At 57.0% G+C, this 22,924-nt stretch overlaps 1 protein-coding gene across 3 annotated transcripts; it reads right to left on the bottom strand.

Moving 5' to 3' along the window:
• Positions 1 to 3,631: 3,631 nt before the first annotated feature.
• On the bottom strand, positions 3,632 to 19,324 carry LOC140475394 (threonine--tRNA ligase 1, cytoplasmic-like). 3 transcript variants are annotated; one of them, XM_072567778.1, is made up of 14 exons: positions 18,959 to 19,324; positions 18,761 to 18,825; positions 17,156 to 17,234; positions 15,379 to 15,525; positions 13,126 to 13,224; positions 12,785 to 12,951; positions 12,196 to 12,358; positions 10,457 to 10,594; positions 9,653 to 9,730; positions 8,371 to 8,471; positions 7,721 to 7,825; positions 7,266 to 7,338; positions 5,271 to 5,441; positions 3,632 to 4,039 (listed from the first exon to the last, which is right to left on the bottom strand). In XM_072567778.1, the coding sequence occupies exons 1-14, from the start codon at positions 19,025 to 19,027 to the stop codon at positions 4,004 to 4,006; spliced, it is 1,491 nt and encodes a 496-aa protein (XP_072423879.1). In that variant the 5' UTR covers positions 19,028 to 19,324; the 3' UTR covers positions 3,632 to 4,003. The 3 variants fall into 3 exon arrangements, with proteins under 3 accessions (XP_072423879.1, XP_072423878.1, XP_072423880.1); XM_072567777.1 differs by having other exon boundaries at positions 5,327 to 5,441; positions 18,959 to 19,320; XM_072567779.1 differs by lacking the exon at positions 5,271 to 5,441 and having other exon boundaries at positions 18,959 to 19,322.
• Positions 19,325 to 22,924: the final 3,600 nt, after the last annotated feature.

Raw genomic sequence — 22,924 nt, 5'->3', positions numbered from 1 at the left:
CGACAGCCAGACACACGCACACGCGCACGCTCACGACAGCCAGACACACACACACGCTCGCGAAAGCAGGCACACGCACACGCGCACGCTCACGACAGCCAGACACACACACACGCACGCTCACGACAGCCAGACACACACACGCACGCTCACGACAGCCAGACACACACGCGCACGCTCGCGACAGCCAGACACACACACACACGCGCACGCTCGCGACAGCCAGACACACACACACACGCGCACGCTCGCGACAGCCAGACACACACACGCGCACGCTCGCGACAGCCAGACACACACACGCGCACGCTCGCGACAGCCAGACACACACGCGCACGCTCGCGACAGCCAGACACACACACACACGCGCACGCTCGCGACAGCCAGACACACACACACACACGCGCACGACAGCCAGACACACACACACACACGCACGACAGCCAGACACACACACACACGCGCACGACAGCCAGACACACACACACGCGCACGACAGCCAGACACACACACACGCGCACGACAGCCAGACACACACACACGCGCACGACAGCCAGACACACACACACGCGCACGACAGCCAGACACACACACACGCTCGCGACAGCCAGACACACACACACGCTCGCGACAGCCAGACACACACACACGCTCGCGACAGCCAGACACACACACACGCACGCACGCACGCTCGCGACAGCCAGACACACACACACACACACACACACACACGCGCGCGCGCGCGCGACAGCCAGACACACACACACACACACACACACACACACGCACGCTCGCGAAAGCAGGCACACGCACACGCTCACGACAGCCAGACACACGCACACGCTCACGACAGCCAGACACACGCACACGCGCACGCTCACGACAGCCAGACACACACACACGCTCGCGAAAGCAGGCACACGCACACGCGCACGCTCACGACAGCCAGACACACACACACGCACGCTCACGACAGCCAGACACACACGCGCACGCTCGCGACAGCCAGACACACACACACACGCGCACGCTCGCGACAGCCAGACACACACACACACGCGCACGCTCGCGACAGCCAGACACACACACACACGCGCACGCTCGCGACAGCCAGACACACACACACACGCGCACGCTCGCGACAGCCAGACACACACACACACGCGCACGCTCGCGACAGCCAGACACACACACGCGCACGACAGCCAGACACACACACACGCGCACGACAGCCAGACACACACACACGCGCACGACAGCCAGACACACACACACGCGCACGACAGCCAGACACACACACACGCGCACGACAGCCAGACACACACACACGCTCGCGACAGCCAGACACACACACACGCACGCACGCACGCACGCTCGCGACAGCCAGACACACACGCGCGCGCGCGCGACAGCCAGACACACACACGCGCGACAGCCAGACACACACACACACGCACACACGCACGCTCGCGACAGCCAGACACACACACACACACACGCTCGCGAAAGCAGGCACACGCACACACACACACGCTCGCGACAGCCAGACACACACACACACACGCTCGCGACAGCCAGACACACACACACACACGCACGCTCGCGACAGCCAGACACACACACACACACGCACGCTCGCGACAGCCAGACACACACACACACACACACACACACACACGCTCGCGACAGCCAGACACACACACGCTCGCGACAGCCAGACACACACACACACACGCTCGCGACAGCCAGACACACACACACACGCTCGCGACAGCCAGACACACACGCACACGCTCGCGACAGCCAGACACACACACACACGCTCGCGACAGCCAGACACACACACACACACACACACGCTCGCGACAGCCAGACACACACACACGCTCGCGACAGCCAGACACACACACACACGCTCACGATAGCCAGACACACACACACACGCTCACGATAGCCAGACACACACACACACGCTCGCGACAGCCAGACACACACACACACGCTCGCGACAGCCAGACACACACACACACACACGCTCGCGACAGCCAGACACACACACACACACACACGCGCTCGCGACAGCCAGACACACACACACACACACGCTCGCGACAGCCAGATACACACACACGCGCACGCTCGCGAAAGCAGGCACACGCACACGCGCACGCTCACGACAGCCAGACACACGCACACGCGCACGCTCACGACAGCCAGACACACACACACGCGCACGCTCACGACAGCCAGACACACACACACACGCACGCGCACGACAGCCAGACACACACACACGCACGCGCACGACAGCCAGACACACACACACGCACGCGCACGACAGCCAGACACACACACACACGCGCACGCTCGCGACAGCCAGACACACACACACACGCTCGCGACAGCCAGACACACACACACGCGCACGACAGCCAGACACACACACACGCGCACGACAGCCAGACACACACACACGCGCACGACAGCCAGACACACACACACACACACGCTCGCGACAGCCAGACACACACACACACACGCTCGCGACAGCCAGACACACACACACACACACACGCTCGCGACAGCCAGACACACACACACACACGCTCGCGACAGCCAGACACACACACACACACGCTCGCGACAGCCAGACACACACACACACACACGCTCGCGACAGCCAGACACACACACACACACACGCTCGCGACAGCCAGACACACACACACACACGCTCGCGACAGCCAGACACACACACACGCTCGCGAAAGCAGGCACACGCACACGCTCACGACAGCCAGACACACACACACGCGCACGCTCACGACAGCCAGACACACACACACGCGCACGCTCACGACAGCCAGACACACACACACGCGCACGCTCGCGACAGCCAGACACACACACACACGCTCGCGACAGCCAGACACACACACGCGCGCACGACAGCCAGACACACACACACGACAGCCAGACACACACACACACGCGCACGACAGCCAGACACACACACACGCTCACGACAGCCAGACACACACACACACACACGCTCACGACAGCCAGACACACACACACACACGCTCACGACAGCCAGACACACACACACACACGCTCGCGATAGCCAGACACACACACACACACGCTCGCGATAGCCAGACACACACACACACGCTCGCGATAGCCAGACACACACACACACGCTCACGACAGCCAGACACACACACACACATGGGGCTGTTCCCCTTCAGTTCCGTCCCTCTCTTTGACCCGATAGAGGTTATTAAGGGGATGTCTCAGTGGTTAGCACTGCTGCCTCACAGCGCCAGAGACCCGGGTTCAATTCCCGCCTCAGGCGACTGACTGTGTGGAGTTTGCACATTCTCCTCGTGTCTGCGTGGGTTTCCTCCCACAGTCCAAAGATGTCCACGTCAGGTGAATTGGCCGTGGGAAATTGCCCGTAGTGTTAGGTAAAGGGGCCGATGTAGGGGAATGGGTCTGGGTGGGTTCCTCTTTGGAGGGTCGGTGATGGGCCGAAGGGCCTGTTTCCACACTGTCGGGAATCTAATCTCATCCCTGTGAGACTTGGAGTTGAACCGCTCGGACAGACACCGCCAGAAAGAGGCTGAAGGACATCTCACGGAATTTCTTTAATCTCGCGGTGACTGGGGAAAACAGAGGGTGAGGAAATGGAATCCGTGTGGAGACCGCGGAGCTGAACCAAGAAACCGTGGATCTTCCCAGTCCGGCTGGAGGTGCTGACGCGGAGAGGGGCTGGGGGGAGGCTCAGAGAGGAACGTACCAGCTCCTCATCTCTGCAGTGCAAACGCTGACCCGTTGGTCAATGGCTCCATCTCCCACTGTCCCGTACCCTCCAACCCTGTCCCAGGTTAAAACTCCTCCTCGGCATTCCCGCAGCGAGATTCCCGCAGCTCCAACAGCCTCCGGACGGTCTCCGACACCCCCCTCAGACCATGCTGCTTGTTGTCCCGGGTCCGCACGTTCACAGACCCCGTCGATCGCTCCTTCTCCCCAACAACTAGCCGGGGGGGAGAGAGAGAGAGAGAGAGGTGGTGGGGGGGGAAGAGAGAGAGAGAGAGAGGAAGAAAATACAGTCAGTTCACAGCCTGCTTCCCTATCAACTCGCACTGTATATCAGCACAGGACCGTCCCAGGACTCTGTATCTAACCCTGTGCTGTCCCTGTCCTGGGAGTGTTTGATGGGGGGACAGTGTAGAGAGAGCTTTACTCTGTATCTAACCCCGTGCTGTCCCTGTCCCTGGGAGTGTTTGATGGGGGGACAGTGTAGAGAGAGCTTTACTCTGTATCTAACCCCGTGCTGTCCCTGTCCCTGGGAGTGTTTGATGGGGGGGACAGTGTAGAGGGAGCTTTACTCTGTATCTAACCCTGTGCTGTCCCTGTCCTGGGAGTGTTTGATGGGGGGGACAGTGTAGAGGGAGCTTTACTCTGTATCTAACCCTGTGCTGTCCCTGTCCTGGGAGTGTTTGATGGGGGGGGACAGTGTAGAGGGAGCTTTACTCTGTATCTAACCCTGTGCTGTCCCTGTCCTGGGAGTGTTTGATGGGGGGGACAGTGTAGAGGGAGCTTTACTCTGTATCTAACCCCGTGCTGTCCCTGTCCCTGGGAGTGTTTGATGGGGGGGACAGTGTAGAGGGAGCTTTACTCTGTATCTAACCCCATGCTGTCCCTGTCCCTGGGAGTGTTTAATGGGGGACAGTGTAGAGGGAGCTTTACCCTGTATGTGACCCCGTGCTGTCCCTGTCCCTAGTATGGGGGGGACAGTGTAGAGGGAGCTTTACCCTGTCTCTGACCCCGTGCTGTCCCTGTCCCTGGTATGGGGGGGACAGTGTAGAGGAAGCTTTACCCTGCCTCTGACCCCGTGCTGTCCCTGTCCCTGGGAGTGTTTGATGGGGGACAGTGTAGAGGGAGCTTTACTCTGTATCTAACCCCGTGCTGTCCCTGTCCCTGGGGGTGTTTGATGGGGGACAGTGTAGAGAGAGCTTTACACTGTATCTAATCCCGTGCTGTCCCTGTCCCTGGGGGTGTTTGATGGGGGACAGTGTAGAGGGAGTTTTACCCTGTCTCTGACCCGGTGCTGTCCCTGTCCCTGGGAGTGTTTGATGGCGGGGGGGGGGGGGGACACAGTGTAGAGGGAGCTTTACCCTGTCTCTGACCCGGTGCTGTCCCTGTCCCTGGGAGTGTTTGATGGGGGGGGGGGGGGGGGGGAGACAGTGTAGAGGGAGCTTTACCCTGTCTCTGACCCGGTGCTGTTGTGTGGTGGTGGTATTGCCGTGTGCTCTCATACCCAGGATGAAGTTGAACTGGGCCAGTTGAGCTTTCCGGATCCTCCTGTTGAGCGTTGATCCAGTATCCAGGCAGATTTCCGACATGATCCCTGCCTCCTGCAGCTGCTGGTGGACCTGCGATGACCACGGGGTTAGTGGGAATCCTCATCACTCTCTCCGTATTCCCTGCTGGGGGGCGGGGTGCCCCGTTGTACCCACCACCCTGCAGCATGCCCCTCTCTGCCCGAGCTGAGCGGTGAAGCTCACTCTCCCTCAGAGAGGGAGAGGACGGTCAGTCAGTCGCAGGACATAGACCACTCTAGCTCAGTCCAGGCCCTTCGGCCCTCGGTGTTGTGCTGACCTGTGGAACCAATCTGAAGCCCAGCTAACCTACACTGTTCCATTCTTGTCCAGATGCCAATCCCATGCCCATTTAAAAGCCTTGGCGATTCTACTCAGAGTAAAGAAACTCCCTCTGCCATCTGTCCTCAATCTATCACCCCTCGATTTAAAGCTATGTTCCCTCGTGTTAGTCTTCACCATCTGAGGGAAAAGGCTCTCACTCTCCAAACTATCATAACCCTCTGATGATCTTATCCATCTCGATGAAGTCACCTTCTCTCCAACGAAAACAGCCTCAGTTCCCTCAGCCTTTCCTCGTAAGACCTTCCCTTCCCTACCAGGCAACATCCCGGTAAATCTCCTCCGAACCCTTTCCAAAGCTTCCCCCATCCTTCCTGTAATGCGGTGACCAGAACTGTACGCAATTCTCCCAAGCGCGGCCGCACCAGAGTTTTCTAACAGCTGCAGCATGACCTCGTGGTTCCGAAACTTACTCCCTTTACCAACAAACACCAACACACCGTATACCTCCTAAACAATCTGACCAACCTGGGTGGCAAAGTTCAGGGAACTGTGTGCCTGGATACCAAGATCTCTCTGCTCATCCACACGGCCAAGAATCTCACCATTAGCCCAGTACTCGGCATTCCGATTACTCCGACCAAAGTGAATCACCTCACACCGTCCCTCATTAAACTCCATTTGCCACCTCTCAGCCCAGCTCTGCAGCTTATCCATGTCCCTCTGAGACCTACAACATCCTTCGGCACTATCCACCGACCTTAGTGTCGTCTGCACCTTTACTAACCCACCCTTCTACACCCTCATCCAGGTCGTTTATAAAAAATGACCAACAGCAGTGGACCCAACGCTGACCCTTGCGGCACCCCACTTAATAACTGGACTCCAGGATGAACGTTTCCCATCAACCACCACCCTCTGCGCCCTTTAAGCTCACCAGTTTCAGGTCCAAACCAATAAATCACCCTCAAACTCACGCCTCCATATTTTGTGCAGTAGCCTACCTTATCGCACATCACCTTTCTGAAATCTATATACACCACGTCAACTACTTCACTCTCATCTCCCCGTTAGGTCACCTTCTCAAAGAACTCAATAAGGTTTGTGAGGCACGGCCTACCCGTTACAAAACCGCGCTGACTATCCCTAATCAAATTATTCCTATCGAGAATGATCACCGGACATCAACAGCAGGCACACAGGCCATTTGGCCCCTCTGCAGAATGTTAGCCCACTGTCTGTGGCAAGGATCGCCAAAGACTCTCAAATTCTCCAGGTCGCGAATCCCTCCTCATCTCGGTCCCAAATTGGTGCCCCTTCATTCTGAGGCTGTGCCCCCTGGTCTGAGACACTCACATGGGGTTGGGGGTAGGGGAAGAAACCCATCCTCCAGTCATTGACTCTGCCAAGCCCCTGAAGAATCCTTAACAAAAATTGCAATCTTCTCAACTCCGGGGGATGGGGGGGGGGGGGGGTAGGCCCCCAGCCTGTTTGGCCTTCGCTCAGAACACCACCCCTCACACCCCACACCCAGGGAGTCCAGAGCTCTCTGAATACAGCTCCCCCCGGCACCCACCCAGCACCCCGCAATCTCACCTGTTGGGCGTAGTCTGCAGTGCTGCCACTCACGGCCAGCACCATGACCTGCGAAGGTGAGAGCCAGAATGGCCTGCAAAAAGAGACAGAAGGGTGAAGGCAGGGTTGACCTCTTCCCAGTGGGTGGGTGGGTGGGTGGGATATTTTATCGCCAACTTCGCGCCCAGATTCCATGCTCACGAATGCCTGCCCCAGCAGGGAATCTGCCACCTTTCGGGCCTACTCGCGACTCAAGACCAAACGCCACGTGGTTGATTCTTAACTGCCCTCCGAGAGGAACGCAGGATGGGCGATAAAACGTTAGCCGAGCCACACCCCACATACACATAATTTGTAAATAATTTGTTGGGTGAACTGGACAGGAGGTCGACAGGGTCCGGTTCTGACCGCTGGAGTTTGGCACGTTTTCCCAGAGTTCCACGCTCTTCCCAAACCAGAGGCCTGGGGCGATTTACCATTTGCCTGCGTAATTCTCAGACAGGATGGCGATCATCCTCTCCACTGAGCCCAGGATCGCACGGTGAATCAACACTGGACTCGCTTTCACACGGCCATCTTTCCTGCAACACAGGACGGACACCAGTCACTGACCAGGGTCAGACTTCTCCCGACACAACCCCCCCGACTCCCCGTGGGAGCGAGTCCCCCATTCTCCCCCCCCCACTCCCCGTGGGAGCGAGTCCCCCATTCTCCCCCCCCCCACTCCCCGTGGGGAGCGAGTCCCCCATTCCCATGAGGGAGACATTTCTCCAGAATCCCCCATGGGAAGTTGACCCCCTGAGAATGACTCCCCTCCCTGTCCGGTCTCACTGCACCGTGAAGGGGAAACACTTTCCTTACATTTACTGCCTGACCCTTCCCGGGAATTACAACAACCTCAAGCCTCCCCACCCCCTCCTACAGGGGGAGATAAGAGCCTGGGTCTGATCACCTGCTTCGCCACGATCACCGTATCTCACGTCTGGTTAGATCGCTCACTCTGGTGCCTCAGCCAACAGGTGGTCTGGCAATGTGTGCCGCCCCCCACTGTCGAACAGCTGGCTGGTGTGCTCTAGACGGGGGGGGGGGGGACACACCCACAGCCAGGATGCCTGAGCCCACTCACCCGATGTAGCTCAGTCCGAAGCGACTGGGCAGCTGGAAATCTAACTGGATGGTAGCGCACTGGTGGTCCCGGCCAATGGCATCCTTGATCTGGACGTCAATCTGGAACGAGACGGGAGAGAGGACAATGCAAACCTCAGGGGCCACGGGGACCGGGCAGCTGCTTTATGATGCAGCGCGACCCCCCCCCACGCCTGGGGAGCGGAAACCCTCAGGTTAAACCCGCCATCTTCCTCGGTCTCTCCAACGAGAGAGCGCGCGCAGCCCTCCAGCTCTTGACTTCACCCGACCGGTTAGATCAAGTCCAGGGGAGGCAGTGACCCAGCTCTGGGCTGGGTGGGTGGGTGGGAAAAACAGCCAGGAAGTCTCTTGGCTGTTCCTTCAGTGTTGCTGGGTCAGAATCCCGGAACTCCCTCCCTCCCTCACAAGCCCCCCCACACGGTCAGGGAGGTCTACGACACCACGAGAAGGACATTCGGCCATTCGCCAGCGGCATCCCGACGACTCAAGTCCCACCTTTTGGCCCAAAGCCCCACCCCGTGACTCACGGGCTAGCCTCCGCGCGTATCGCCCGTCCCTGGTCGGCCAGAGAGTCGGGCCGCGTCGCCGCGTGGGACTGGAGTCACGTGTAGGGCCACACCGGGTCAGGAAGTCAGCTCCCTCCCCTCACGGGCACCAGAGGGGTTTGAAAGGTCTCCCGCGTGGCGAGGGTTTCCGTCTCTTGCCTCACGGGCAGTGAGGGAGCGTGTGCCCGAAAATCCTCTCCCGACTCTTGCCCCGTCCCTAAAATCTATGCGGCTCCCTCCACAGCCCGGTCGCAGACTCCTCCAACAAGGGGACGCCATTCTTTCCCGCCTGCCCTATCGACGCCCCTCGTTGCTGGGCACCTCTCTATCCATCTAAACCCACACCACCCCCCCCAACCCCCCCCACCACCTCCCCCGGCCGCCTCAATCTCTCTTCCCACCCCCACCCTCCCTGGCTACCGGATAACGCGCACAATCCTCCAGGACTGCACTGGAGGGCAATCAGGAACGTGACGGCCTGAGCACAAGGAGAGATTGGATAGCAGGGGCTTGGAAAGGCCGAAAGGACAAAGGCGGGTAGCCAGCGCCCGACGGTGGGCGTACCCCACCAGCTCGCCGCCAGGTATCAGAAGGCTGAGGGCACCTCGGTCAGAGTGCCAGCCTGACCTCGGCGGGGGGGGGGGGGGGGGGGGGGGAAGGGACCCCCACCCCACCCCGTCCCACCACAAACCACCCAGGATGGAGAGACGCACTGACCTTGGGGCCATAGAAAGCACCGTCTCCAGGGTTCAGCTCCCAAGGCTGGCCAAAGGCCTCCAGGCTACTCTGCAGCTGCTGCACAGAGAGAGAGAGAAACACAGAGACCGCTGTGAGAAAGACCCTTTCCCCGAGAGAAACACACGGGGAAATTAACAACAGATAGAGAGCGGGCGCTGAGGGAGTGGGCCCTGTCAGAGGGTCAGCGCTGAGGGAGTGGGCCCTGTCGGAGGGTCAGTGCTGAGGGAGTGGGCCCTGTCGGAGGGTCAGTGCTGAGGGAGTGGGCCCTGTCGGAGGGTCAGTGCTGAGGGAGCGGGTGCTGTCGGGGGGTCAGTGCTGAGGGAGCGGGCGTTGTCGGGGGGTCAGCGCTGAGGGAGCGGGCGCTGTCGGGGGGTCAGTGCTGAGGGAGCGGGCACTGTCGGAGGGTCAGCGCTGAGGGAGCGGGCCCTGTCCGAGGGTCAGCGCTGAGGGAGTGGGCACTGTCGGAGGGTCAGCGCTGAGGGAGCTATTCTCTGGGGTGTGCTGGGTGCAGAGCTGAGGAAACATTGCTGGGATGAGGCAGTTACTCGCTCGATGCCCCTGGGCACTGGCTGGAACGCCTCCGATCTCCAATGGTGGTACGCTTTATGATGGTGGTTCACAGGCTCGGCAACGGTGGCCCGGGAAACACTGGAGGGTGTGAAATTGGTAAGTTCAACCGCGTGTTCTCCTCTGGGTGACTGTGCTGAGATTCGAACAGTGAGCACCTATCCCTGGGACAACCTCTCCCACTCCGCAGAAACCATCCCGTCTGCCTGCCTCTACCTTTTCCGCCAGATCCCAGACTTCAACGTCTCCCATGAAGGTCTCCGGTCGCGTGGAGAGGTAGAGCCGGAAGCTGAAGCCAAAGACCTGGTACACGTCCTGTAGGAATTCAAGACAGCCTTCGATTTCCTCCCCAATCTGAAAAATAACCAGGTACATCTGCTGAAGGGCTGCTCCAAACCTCACACTACACACACACAACCCTTTAACGGGCATCATTAACCGGGACAGAGAGAGAGAGAGAGAGAGAGAGGTCGAGACAGAGACAGAGAGAGAGAGAGAGGTCAGGACAGAGAGAGAGAGAGAGAGAGGTCAGGACAGAGAGAGAGAGAGGTCGAGACAGAGAGAGAGAGAGAGAGAGAGGTCGAGACAGAGAGAGAGAGGTCGAGACAGAGAGAGAGATACAGACAGACAGTCACAGAGCTGCTGAGCACAGAAACAGACCCTTTGGTCAAACCCGTCCATGCCGACCAGATATCTCAAATTCATCTAGTCCCACCTGCCAGCACTTGGCCCATATCGCTCCAAACCCTTCCTATTCATATACCCATCCAAATGCCCCTTAAATGTTGTAATTGTACCAACCTCCACCACATCCTCTGGCAGCTTATTCCATACACGTACCACCCTCTGGGTGAAAAAGTTGCCCCTTAGGTCTCTTTTATATCTTTCCCCTCTCACCCTAAACCTATGCCCCTCTAGTTCTGGACTCCCCGACCCCAGGGAAAAGACTTTGTCTATTCACCCTATCCAAGCCCCCCATGATTTTATAAACCTCTATAAGGTCACCCCTCAGCCTCCGACACTCCAGGGAAAACAGCCCCAGCCTGTTCAGCCTCTCCCTGTAGCTCAGATCCTCCAACCCTGGCAACATCCTTGTAAATCTTTTCTGAACCCTTTCAAGTTTCACAACATCTTTCCGATAGGAAGGAGACCAGAATTGCACACAATATTCCAACAGTGGCCTAAACAATGTCCTGTACAGCCACAACATGACCTCCCAACTCCTGTACTCAATACTCTGACCAACAAAGGAAAGCATATCAAACGCCTTCTTCACTCTCCTATCTACCTGCGACTCCACTTTCAAGGAGCTATGAACCTGCACTCCAAGGTCTCTTTGTTTCTAAGACACAGGAGCAGAAATTAGGCCATTCAGCCCATCGAGCCCACTCTGCCATTCAATCACAGCTGATAAGTTTCTCAACCTCATTCTCCCACTCTCTCCCTGTAAACCTTGATCCCCTTGATCTTCAAGAACCTATTGATCTCCGTCTTAAATATCCTCAATGACCTGGCCTCTACAGCCTCCTGTGGCAGTGAATTCCACAGATTCCCCACCCTCTGGTTGAAGAAGTTTCTCCTTATCTCTGTTCTAATGGGTCTTCCCTTTACTCTAAGGCTGTGCCCTCGGGTCCTAGTCTCTCCAACCAATGGAACCATCTTCCCAACATCCACTCTGTCCAGGCTGTTCAGTATTCTGTAAGTTTCAATCAGATCCCCCCCTCACCCTCCCAAACTCCATCGAGTATAGTCCCAGAGTCCTCAAACGTTCCTCAGACGTTCAGCAGTGCTCCCAGCGACCTTCCCACTACGATGCCCCGAGCTGCCTTTCCAAACTGGCAGCGCGTTCCAAGATGGAGGGATAGTCTGGAGGGGCCAAAGGCCCGCACGCAGCCCATGGTTCCACCCTGGCCTACCCCGGATCGGTGCCCGCCTCCCCCCCAATGCCCACTGACCTGCTCGGTGGTACAGAAGATGTGGGCATCGTCCTGCTGAAAGCGCCGCACGCGCACCAGGCCGGACAGGGCACCGGAGAACTCGTTCCTGTGCAGCACCCCGAAGTCTGCCAGTCGGACGGGGAGCTCCCGCCAGGAGCGCGGCCGATGGCTGTACATCAGGCTGCCAGGGCGACAGGAGGGAGACCGCGTCACTCCAACATCTCGCATTCACATATACACTTCACCGTCCTCCACTGTCCACACCGAGGCGTCACGGACAAGACTCAGGGAGGGGGGGGGCGACAGGGACAGGGAGGGGGGGGGGGGCGACAGGGACAGGGAGGGGGGGGGGCGACAGGGACAGGGAGGGGGTGAAGGGGCTGGAGGGAGTGACAGAGATAGGGAGGGGGTGTAGGGGCTGGAGGGGGTGACAGAGACAGGGAGGGGCTGATAGGGTTGGGAGAGGGTGATGGGGGTAGGGACAGAGTGTGAGGGCTAGAGCAGATGACAGTGAAAGAGAGGGGGAGGAAGGGAAGGAGGGAGAGGGGGAGGGAGAGGGGGAGGAAGGGATGGAGGGAGGGAGATGTGCGCAGTGTTTGTTACTCACCAGTGCGCGGGACAGTTCATGGGCTTCAGTGAGTAGGTGTGATTGTCGACTTGGAAGGAGAAGATGTTGTCTCTGTAATGGTCCCAGTGACCCGACTGCTCCCACAACCTCTGGCTGAAGATATTGGGGGTCACCACTTCCTGAAAACCCCGTTTCCGATACCCTTCCTGCACCAGGGACAGAGCGCAGCCATCAGATTCACTCACACACGCACTGACACACCCGCGCCCTCCCAGACAGAGGGAGAGACTCTGTTCACACCAGTGCCCCAGGGCAGGGGGCAGGAAGGGGTGTTGTGGTACTCGGCTGGAGGAGGGGTTGGAGGGAGATGGGGGCGTTACCTTGATGAAGTCGGTGAGGGTGTTGTAGATATACGCTCCCTTCGGCAGGAAAAAACAGCTGCCAGGACTCGACTGGTGGAAAAAAAACAGCTCCTGGTCCTGTCGGGGAATGTAGACAGAGTGAGAGTGAGAGAGAGAGGGGGGGAGAGAGAGAGAGAGAGGGGGGGAGGAGAGAGAGAGAGAGAGATGGAGTGAGACGGAGTTAGAGAGAGGGAGAGCGAGGGAGAGCGAGGGAGAGCGAGAGTGAGGGGGAGAGAGAGAGTGAGGGGGAGAGAGAGCAAGAGGGAGTCAGAAAGAGGGAGGGGGGAGAGTGTGAGGGGGGGGAAGAGAGAGAGAGATGGAGTGAGGGGGAGTCAGAGAGAGAAAGACAGAGAGAGAGTCGGAGAGAGAGAGAGAGAGAGAGAGAGTGAGACAGAGTTAGAGAAAGAGAGAGAGTGAGAGAGAGTCAGAAAGAGGGAGGGGGGAGAGAGTGAGGGGAAGGAAGAAAGAGAGAGAGAGTGAGGGGGGAGTCAGAGAGAGAGTGAGGGGTGAGTCAGAGAGTGAGGGTGAAGGGAGTAAGAGAGAGAGGGTGAGGGGGAGTCAGAGGGAGACGGGTAGTCAGAGAGAGGGAGAGGGAGGGAGTCAGGGAGAGAGGGAGTCAGGGAGAGAGGAGGAGGGAGGGAGAGAGGGGAGGAGGGAGAGAGGGGAGGAGGAAAGAGGGGAGAGGAGGAAAGAGGGGGGGGAGGAGGAAAGAGGGGGGGGAGGAGGAAAGAGGGGGGGGAGGAGGAAAGAGGGGGGGGAGGAGGAAAGAGGGGGGGGAGGAGGAAAGAGCGGGGGGGAGGAGGAAAGAGGGGGGGGAGGAGGAAAGGGGGGGGAGGAGGAAAGGGGGGGGAGGAGGAAAGGGGGGGGAAGGAGGAAAGAGGGGGGGGGAAGGAGGAAAGAGGGGGGGGGGAAGGAGGAAAGAGGGGGGGGGGAGGAAAGGGGGGGGAAGGAGGAAAGAGGGGGGGGGAAGGAGGAAAGAGGGGGGGGGAAGGAGGAAAGAGGGGGGGGGAAGGAGGAAAGAGGGGGGGGGGAAGGAGGAAAGAGGGGGGAGGAGGAAAGAGGGGGGGAGGAAGGGAAAGGGAGGGAGGAAGGGTGAAGGTTCAGGAAAATCACAGCTCTCACCCTCTCCACAGCAGAAACACTCACACACACACACCCCCCTCAGATACACTCCCTCACGGAGTGACACACAGTCAGACACAGAAACACTCACACACACCCCCCCCCCCCTCAGACACACTCCCTCACGGAGTGACACACAGTCAGACACAGAAACACTCACACACACCCCCCCCCCCCTCAGACACACTCCCTCACGGAGTGACACACAGTCAGACACAGAAACACTCACATGCACACACCCCCCACAGAAACACTCACATTCCCTCTTCGTGCGCACACCACCCTCACACATATCCCCCTCCCTGACACCAGCCCTCCCACGGATCCTGTCAAACCACTGTGAAACCCCCACTGACCTGTGACCCCTCCTACAGCCCTTACCCACTGACCTGTGACCCCCATACTGCCCTTACTCATTGACCTGTGACCCCTCCTATAGAACATACCCACTGACCTTTACCCCTCCTACAGCCCTTACCCACTGACCTGTGACCCCTCCTATTGCCTTTACCCACTGACCTTTACCCCCTCCTATAGCCTTTACCCACTGACCTGTGACCCCTCCTATAGCCCTTACCCACTGACCTCTACCCCCTCCTATTGCCTTTACCCACTGACCTTTACCCCCTCCTATAGCCTTTACCCACTGACCTGTGACCCCTCCTATAGCCCTTACCCACTGACCTGTGACCCCTCCTATAGCCCTTACCCACTGACCTCTACCCCCTCCTACTGCCCTTACCCACTGACCTGTGACCCCTCCTACAGCCCTTACCCACTGACCTGTGACCCCTCCGATAGCCCTTACCCACTGACCTGTGACCCCTCCTATAGCCCTTATGCACTGACCTGTGACCCCTCCTTACCCACTGACCATGGCAACCTTTGACCCGCAGTGTCAGATCACCCTCTGGCTCCTGCCCCCATCTCCCTCCCCAGGCCGGGTCTCACCTCCAGCCCACTCCCTGAGTGACCCCTCTCCATTATTCCTCTATTGCCTCGTGAGGGTACGGTGCCCCTTCCCCCGGGGTGACAGGGAAGAGATGGGGACACGCTCCCTCCTGCTCCCCACCCCCACCCCCCAGCTCAGTGCACCCAGAGAGACCTCACCTTCCCGATCTTCCGATGGTCTCGGTTCCTCGCCTCCTCCTGCAGTCGATCCCACTCCGCCAGCCCTTTGGGATCTGGAAAGGAGATCCCATGAATCCTGTGCAGTAGCTCCTTCTCTGGATTCCCGTCCCAGTGCACAGCCGCACTCTGACCCGGAACACAGAGAAAATCTCAGATCGGCATCGTCGGTCACAGCACGAGGAAGGCCATTCAGCCCATCTGCCCGAATACCTGCTCTGAACAGGCCTCCTCCGAACACACACACACACTCCTCCAATTCACACCCACCCACTCCCCGTGGGAGCGAGTCCCCCATTTACCGCCCTCACTCCCCGTGGGAGCAAGTCCCCCATTACCCCCTCCCCCACTCCCAGTGGGAACGAGCCCCCCATTCCCCCCGACCCCACTCCCAGTGGGAGCGAGTCCCCACTACCAAGGGATAACAGTTTCCCCCTATCTCTGAACCCATCAATATTATTGAGATCTCTCCTCTCAGTGTTTTGTTGAAGAGCAATTGAACAGTGTTGTGCATAAATTTATTTTTGTAATCCCTCCACTGTCCCGACATCCTGTTTTCAATTCAAGCACTTCACCTGGTCTCGTCCTTCCCAAAACGGTCAGGTCAAAGATCAATTTGGGCCTGTCTCGCCCCATTCCAATCTAACCCCATTGGAACAGCCCGAGGGTGGAGTTAGCACTGAGCTCCCTCTACACTGTCCCCCCATCAAACACTCCCCAGGGACAGGGACAGCACAGGGTTAGATACAGAGTAAAGCTCCCTCTACACTGTCCCCCCATCGGACAGTGACAGCACGGGGTTAGATACAGAGTAAAGCTCCCTCTACACTGTCCCCCGTCAAACACTCCCAGGGACAGGGACAGCACGGGGTTAGATACAGAGTAAAGCTCCCTATACACTGTCCCCCCATCAAACACTCCCAGGGACAGGGACAGCACAGGGTTAGATACAGAGTAAAGCTCACTCTACACTGTCCCCCCATCAAACACTCCCAGGACAGGGACAGCACGGGGTTAGATACAGAGTAAAGCTCCCTATACACTGTCCCCCCATCAAACACTCCCAGGGACAGGGACAGCACAGGGTTAGATACAGAGTAAAGCTCCCTCTACACTGTTCCCCCATCAAACACTCCCAGGACAGGGACAGCACGGGGTTAGATACAGAGTAAAGCTCCCTCTACACTGTCCCCCCATCAAACACTCCCAGGACAGGTACAGCACGGGGTTAGATACAGAGTAAAGCTCCCTCTACACTGTCCCCCGTCAAACACTCCCAAGGACAGGGACAGCACGGGGTTAGATACAGAGTAAAGCTCACTCTACACTGTCCCCCCATCAAACACTCCCAGGGACAGGGACAGCACGGGGTTAGATACAGAGTAAAGCTCCCTCTACACTGTCCCCCCATCAAACACTCCCAGGGACAGGGACAGCACGGGGTTAGATACAGAGTAAAGCTCCCTCTACACTGTCCCCCCTTATCAAACACTCCCAGGGACAGGGACAGCACGGGGTTAGATACAGAGTAAAGCTCCCTCTACACAGTCCCCCCCATCAAACACTCCCATGACAGGGACAGCACGGGGTTAGATACAGAGTAAAGCTCCCTCTACACAGTCCCCCCCATCAAACACTCCCAGGACAGGGACAGCACGGGGTTAGATACAGAGTAAAGCTTCCTCTACACTGTCCCCCCATCAAACACTCCCAGGACAGGGACAGCACGGGGTTAGATACAGAGTAAACCCTGACCTACCTTCTCGATTCGGAAAGCTTTGATCTGACCCGTGTGTCTGATGTGAGGCCCTCGACACAGATCGATCAGCGAGCCACACCTGTGGATGAGATACGGACGGGATTATGGGTTCCTCAAGAACAGGAGGCCAGAGAGAGTGGGGTGACCCACACACCACGCAGAGTGACAAGGCAATGGGTCAGGAGTAGGGGGGAAATACTCCAGCCTTGCCCCAGATGGGTCCAGTTCCCACAACACTCAGGAAGGTGGACAGTGTCCAGGAACTGCTGGCCAACCCACCCTAACCTGCACATCCCTGGGCACTATGGGACAATTTCCCATGGCCAATCCACCCTAACCTGCACATCCCTGGGCACTATGGGACAATTCCCCATGGCCAATCCACCCTAACCTGCACATCCCTGGGCACTATGGGACAATTTCCCATGGCCAATCCACCCTAACCTGTACATCCCTGGGCACTATGGGACAATTTCCCATGGCCAATCCACCCTAACCTGCACATCCCTGGGCACTATGGGACAATTCCCCATGGCCAATCCACCCTAACCTGCACATCCCTGGGCACTATGGGACAATTTCCCATGGCCAATCCACCCTAACCTGTACATCCCTGGGCACTATGGGACAATTTCCCATGGCCAATCCACCCTAACCTACACATCCCTGGGCACTATGGGACAATTTCCCACGGCCAATCCACCCTAACCTGCACATCCCTGGACACTATGGGACAATTTCCCACGGCCAACCCACCCTAACCTGCACATCCCTGGGCACTATGGGACAATTTCCCATGGCCAATCCACCCTAACCTGCACATCCCTGGACACTATGGGACAATTTCCCACGGCCAACCCACCCTAACCTGCACATCCCTGGGCACTATGGGACAATTTCCCACGGCCAACCCACCCTAACTTGCACATCCCTGGACACTATGGGACAATTTCCCATGGCCAATCCACCCTAACCTGCACATCCCTGGGCACTATGGGACAATTTCCCACGGCCAATCCACCCTAACCTGCACATACCTGGGCACAATGGGACAATTTCCCACGGCCAATCCACCCTAACCTGCACATCCCTGGACACTATGGGACAATTTCCCACGGCCAATCCACCCTAACCTGCACATCCCTGGACACTATGGGACAATTTCCCACGGCCAACCCACCCTAACCTGCACATCCCTGGGCACTATGGGACAATTTCCCACGGCCAATCCACCCTAACCTGCACATCCCTGGGCACTATGGGACAATTTCCCACGGCCAATCCACCCTAACCCGGAACTGTGGGAGGAAACCCACACAGACACGGGGTGAGAATGTCTGTGTGGAGTTTGCATAGTCTCCAGAGGCTGGAATCGAACCCGGATCCCTGGCACTGTGAGGCAGCCATGCCAACCACTGAGCCGCCGTGCCACGGTGCTGGCGAGGCAGCCCAATTTTTGCCCGCGTCAAGATTGGCAGAAGGGCCAGCTGTCTCTCCAGCGAGGGCATGGGCCCAGCCAGCTGTACCCCCCTCCCACTCCAAGAAGGAGCGAGGCAACCTATTCCCACGTGCGGAAACCAGCCAAGACTCAGGAGCACGGGTTACCTGTAAACTGTAGCTGTTGGCGTGCGCACCTTCCTCTCGATTAACCACAACTTGAACTCGTTGTACTACGAGAGAGAGAGAGAGAGAGAGAGAGAGAGACAGAGATATAGTAATCTCAGGAAGCTCACAGATTACTGCTGCCTGGAGATTCCGCCCCCTCCCCCAACCCTGCGGATGTGTCCTCACCCCGGAACATACCTGGAACAGCTCCAAAAGCTCTGCTCTCGGCACCTCCACTCGCTCGAAAGGATGTCCCTCTCTCATCATCGACCAGCAGATCCTCTCCAGTTCGGCGAAGTCACTGCTGGCGACAGACCTGCCGGGAGGACAGGGGCAGAAACTGGAGAACTGACGTTTCCTTCTCTCATTGACCCCGTGAACATTTGGGCGGCACGGTGGTTAGCACAGCTGCCTCGCAGCGCCAGGGGACCCAGGTTCGATTCCCACCCTCGGGCGACTGACTGTGTGGAGTTTGCACATTCACCCCCCTGTGTCTGCGTGGGTTTCCTCCCACAGTCCAAAAGATGTACAGGTTAGGGTGGATTGGCCATGGGAAATTGTCCCATAGTGCCCAGGGATGTGCAGGTTAGGGTGGATTGGCCGTGGGAAATTGTCCCATAGTGTCCAGGGATGTACAGGTTGGAGTGGATTGGCCGTGGGAAATTGTCCCATAGTGCCCAGGGATGTGCAGGTTAGGGTGGATTGGCCATGGGAAATTGTCCCATAGTGCCCAGGGATGTGCAGGTTAGGGTGGGTTGGCCGTGGGAAATTGTCCCATAGTGCCCAGGGATGTGCAGGTTAGGGTGGGTTGGCCATGGGAAATTGTCCCATAGTGCCCAGGGATGTGCAGGTTAGGGTGGGTTGGCCGTGGGAAATTGTCCCATAGTGCCCAGGGATGTACAGGTTGGAGTGGATTGGCCGTGGGAAATTGTCCCATAGTGCCCAGGGATGTGCAGGTTAGGGTGGATTGGCCGTGGGAAATTGTCCCATAGTGCCCAGGGATGTGCAGGTTAGGGTGGATTGGCCGTGGGAAATTGTCCCATAGTGCCCAGGGATGTGCAGGTTAGGGTGGATTGGCCGTGGGAAATTGTCCCATAGTGCCCAGGGATGTACAGGTTAGGGTGGGTTGGCCGTGGGAAATTGTCCCATAGTGCCCAGGGATGTGCAGGTTAGGGTGGATTGGCCATGGGAAATTGTCCCATAATGCCCAGGGATGTGCAGGTTAGGGTGGATTGGCCGTGGGAAATTGTCCCATAGTGCCCAGGGATGTGCAGGTTAGGGTGGGTTGGCCGTGGGAAATTGTCCCATAGTGCCCAGGGATGTACAGGTTAGGGTGGGTTGGCCGTGGGAAATTGTCCCATAGTGCCCAGGGATGTACAGGTTAGGGTGGATTGGCCATGGGAAATTGTCCCATAGTGCCCAGGGATGTACAGGTTAGGGTGGATTGGCCATGGGGAATTGTCCCATAGTGCCCAGGGATGTGCAGGTTAGGGTGGGTTGGCCGTGGGAAATTGTCCCATACTGCCCAGGGATGTGCAGGTTAGGGTGGATTGGCCATGGGAAATTGTCCCATACTGCCCAGGGATGTGCAGGTTAGGGTGGATTGGCCATGGGAAATTGTCCCATAGTGCCCAGGGATGTACAGGTTAGGGTGGATTGGCCGTGGGGAATTGTCCCATAGTGTCCCAGGGATGTGCAGGTTAGGGTGGGTTGGCCGTGGGAAATTGTCCCATCGTGTTCGGTGCATTAGTCGAAGGGAAATGGGTCTGGGTGGGTTACTCTTTGGAGGGTCGGTATGGACTTGTTGGGCCGAATGGCCTGTTTCCAAACCGTCGGCAATCTAATCTAATCTAGAGCACGGAACTAAGGCCCAGTGAGTCTGAGCCAGTTGGAAAGAAGGGCCTAACTCTCTGAATCCCGCTCTCCACGAGGGAAGAATCTCCAACCCTGGAGAGGATTTGCCTCGATCAGCGTTACGTGCAGTGGGTCCTAGATCCCCCTCCCGCTGCAAACATCTCCAAACCCCCAGCCACTTAACTTAAACCTGCCCCTCCTCTGGGTGCCCTGATCAGCAAACCTTCCACGAGGGGGAGGGGAGACCGAGGTGGTTGGGGGATGTGTAGCTTCCTGTCCATCCTGCCCCTCCCTCATCATTTTGCCCGTCTCCATTAGATACGGGAACAGAAACAGACCGTTTGGCCCATCTGTTCCATGGTTTGACTATGATCGACATGTCTCACGGTCCCTGATAACCCTGGATCCCCTTATTAACCCAAGGATCTGCCTCTGTCAGAAAGACACTCAATGACTTGGCTTCTGTGGCAATGGTTTCCACAAGATTCCCCAGCCTCTGGCTGAAAGCATCCCTCCTCGTCTCAGTCTGAAAGGGTTGTCCTTTCACCCCGAGGCTGTGCCCTCGGGTCCCAGTCTCTCCTCCCGGTGGGAACACCTTCTCCATGTTCATCCTGTCCAGGCCTCTCAGCATTCAATCGGGGACTGAACCAGAGTCCTCAACCGCTCCTCATGTGACAAGACTTTGATCCACAGAATCATTCCTGTAAACCTCCTCTGGACCTTGTCAAAGTCCAGCACATCCTTCCTTAGATATGGGGCCCAAACCTGCCCACAATATTCCAAATGAGGCCTGACCAGGGCCTTATACAGCCTCAGCCGTGTACCTCTGCTCTTGTATTCTAGCCCTCTTGAAATCAATGCGAACACTGCATTCACCTTCATAACTGCCTAATGAACTCACATCTCAAAGAATCTCAAATTCAGACTCCTCAGTCCTTTTGTGCTTCAGATTTCCAAAACCTTTTCCCGTTTAGAAAATAGTCTTCACCTCTATTCCTCCTTACCAAAGTGCATAACCTCACACTTTCTCATATTCTATTCCATCTGCTGCATCTTTGCCCACTCTCCCAGCCCGTCCAAGTCCTTCTGCAACTTCTGTGCTTCCTCAACACTACCTGCTCCTCCATCTATCTTTGGGTCATCTGCAAACTTAGCCCGTTTCTTAGTCCAGATCATTAATGTATAACACACAAAGTTGAGGTCCCAACACTAACCCAGGCAGAACTCCACAAGTCACAGACTACTATCCTGAAAGAGAACCCTTTATCCCTACTCCCTACCTCTGATAGTCAGCCAATCCTCCATATATGCCCCTAATATCATGGATTCATCTTATTTAGCAGCCCCCTGTGCAGTACCTTGTCAAAGACTTTCTGGAATCCAAATAGATCATGTCCACTGCTTTGCCTTTGTTTAATTTGCTCATTACTTCCTCAAAGAATTCTAACAGATTTGTCAGGCATGACCCTCCCCTCAATGAACCATGCTGACTCAGCCCTATATTACCATGCACCTACAAGTACTCCGCGATCTCGTCTTCAATAATGGACTCTAAAATCTTATCAACAACTGAGGATGTGCTAACTGGCCTGTAGTTTCTTGGCTTCTGCTTCCCTCCTTTCTTAAACAGGGGGTCAGCCATTTTCCAACCACTGGGGGCCCTTTCTAACTTTAAATGATTCCTGAAAGATCACCACCAATGCCTCCACAACCTCCTCAGCTATCTCCTTCAGAACTCTGGGGTGTAGTCCATCTGGTCAGGGTGCTTTATCCAGACCTTTCAGCTTCCCCAGCACTTTCTCTTTAGTGACGACCACTACACTTACCTCTGCCCCTAACTTTCTTGAAGTTCTGGTATGCTGCTGGTGGTCGTGCACTGTGAAAACTGATGTAAAGTACCTGTACAGTTTCTCTGCTATTTCTTTGTTCCCCATTACCACTTCTCCAGCTTCATTTTTCAGCATTCCAATGTTTGCTTTTCCCTCTCTCTTATATATCTAAAAATCTTCTTTTATTTTGTTAGCTAGCTTATCCTCATATTTCATCTTCTCCCACCTTATTATGTTTTTTGATTATCCTCTGCTAGTTTTTAAAGACTTCCCAATCCTCTGGCTTCCCAGTAATCTTCACCACATTGTATGTATTTTCTTTTGTTTTCGTGCTGTCCCTGACTTCCCTTGTCAACCACGGTTGCCTCATCCTCCCCTTAGTACATTTTTTCTTCCTTCGGATGATTGTCTGCTGTGCCCTCCAAACTAATCCCAGTAACCCCTGCCATTGCTGCTCCACCATCTTGACTCCCTCTCCAAT

The sequence above is a fragment of the Chiloscyllium punctatum genome, unplaced genomic scaffold, assembly GCF_047496795.1.
Source record: "Chiloscyllium punctatum isolate Juve2018m unplaced genomic scaffold, sChiPun1.3 scaffold_1615, whole genome shotgun sequence".
NCBI classification, from domain to species: Eukaryota; Metazoa; Chordata; class Chondrichthyes; order Orectolobiformes; family Hemiscylliidae; genus Chiloscyllium; species Chiloscyllium punctatum.
Note: the sequence above shows the minus strand (reverse complement) of the source record. Positions and strands in the feature narration are given on the sequence as shown.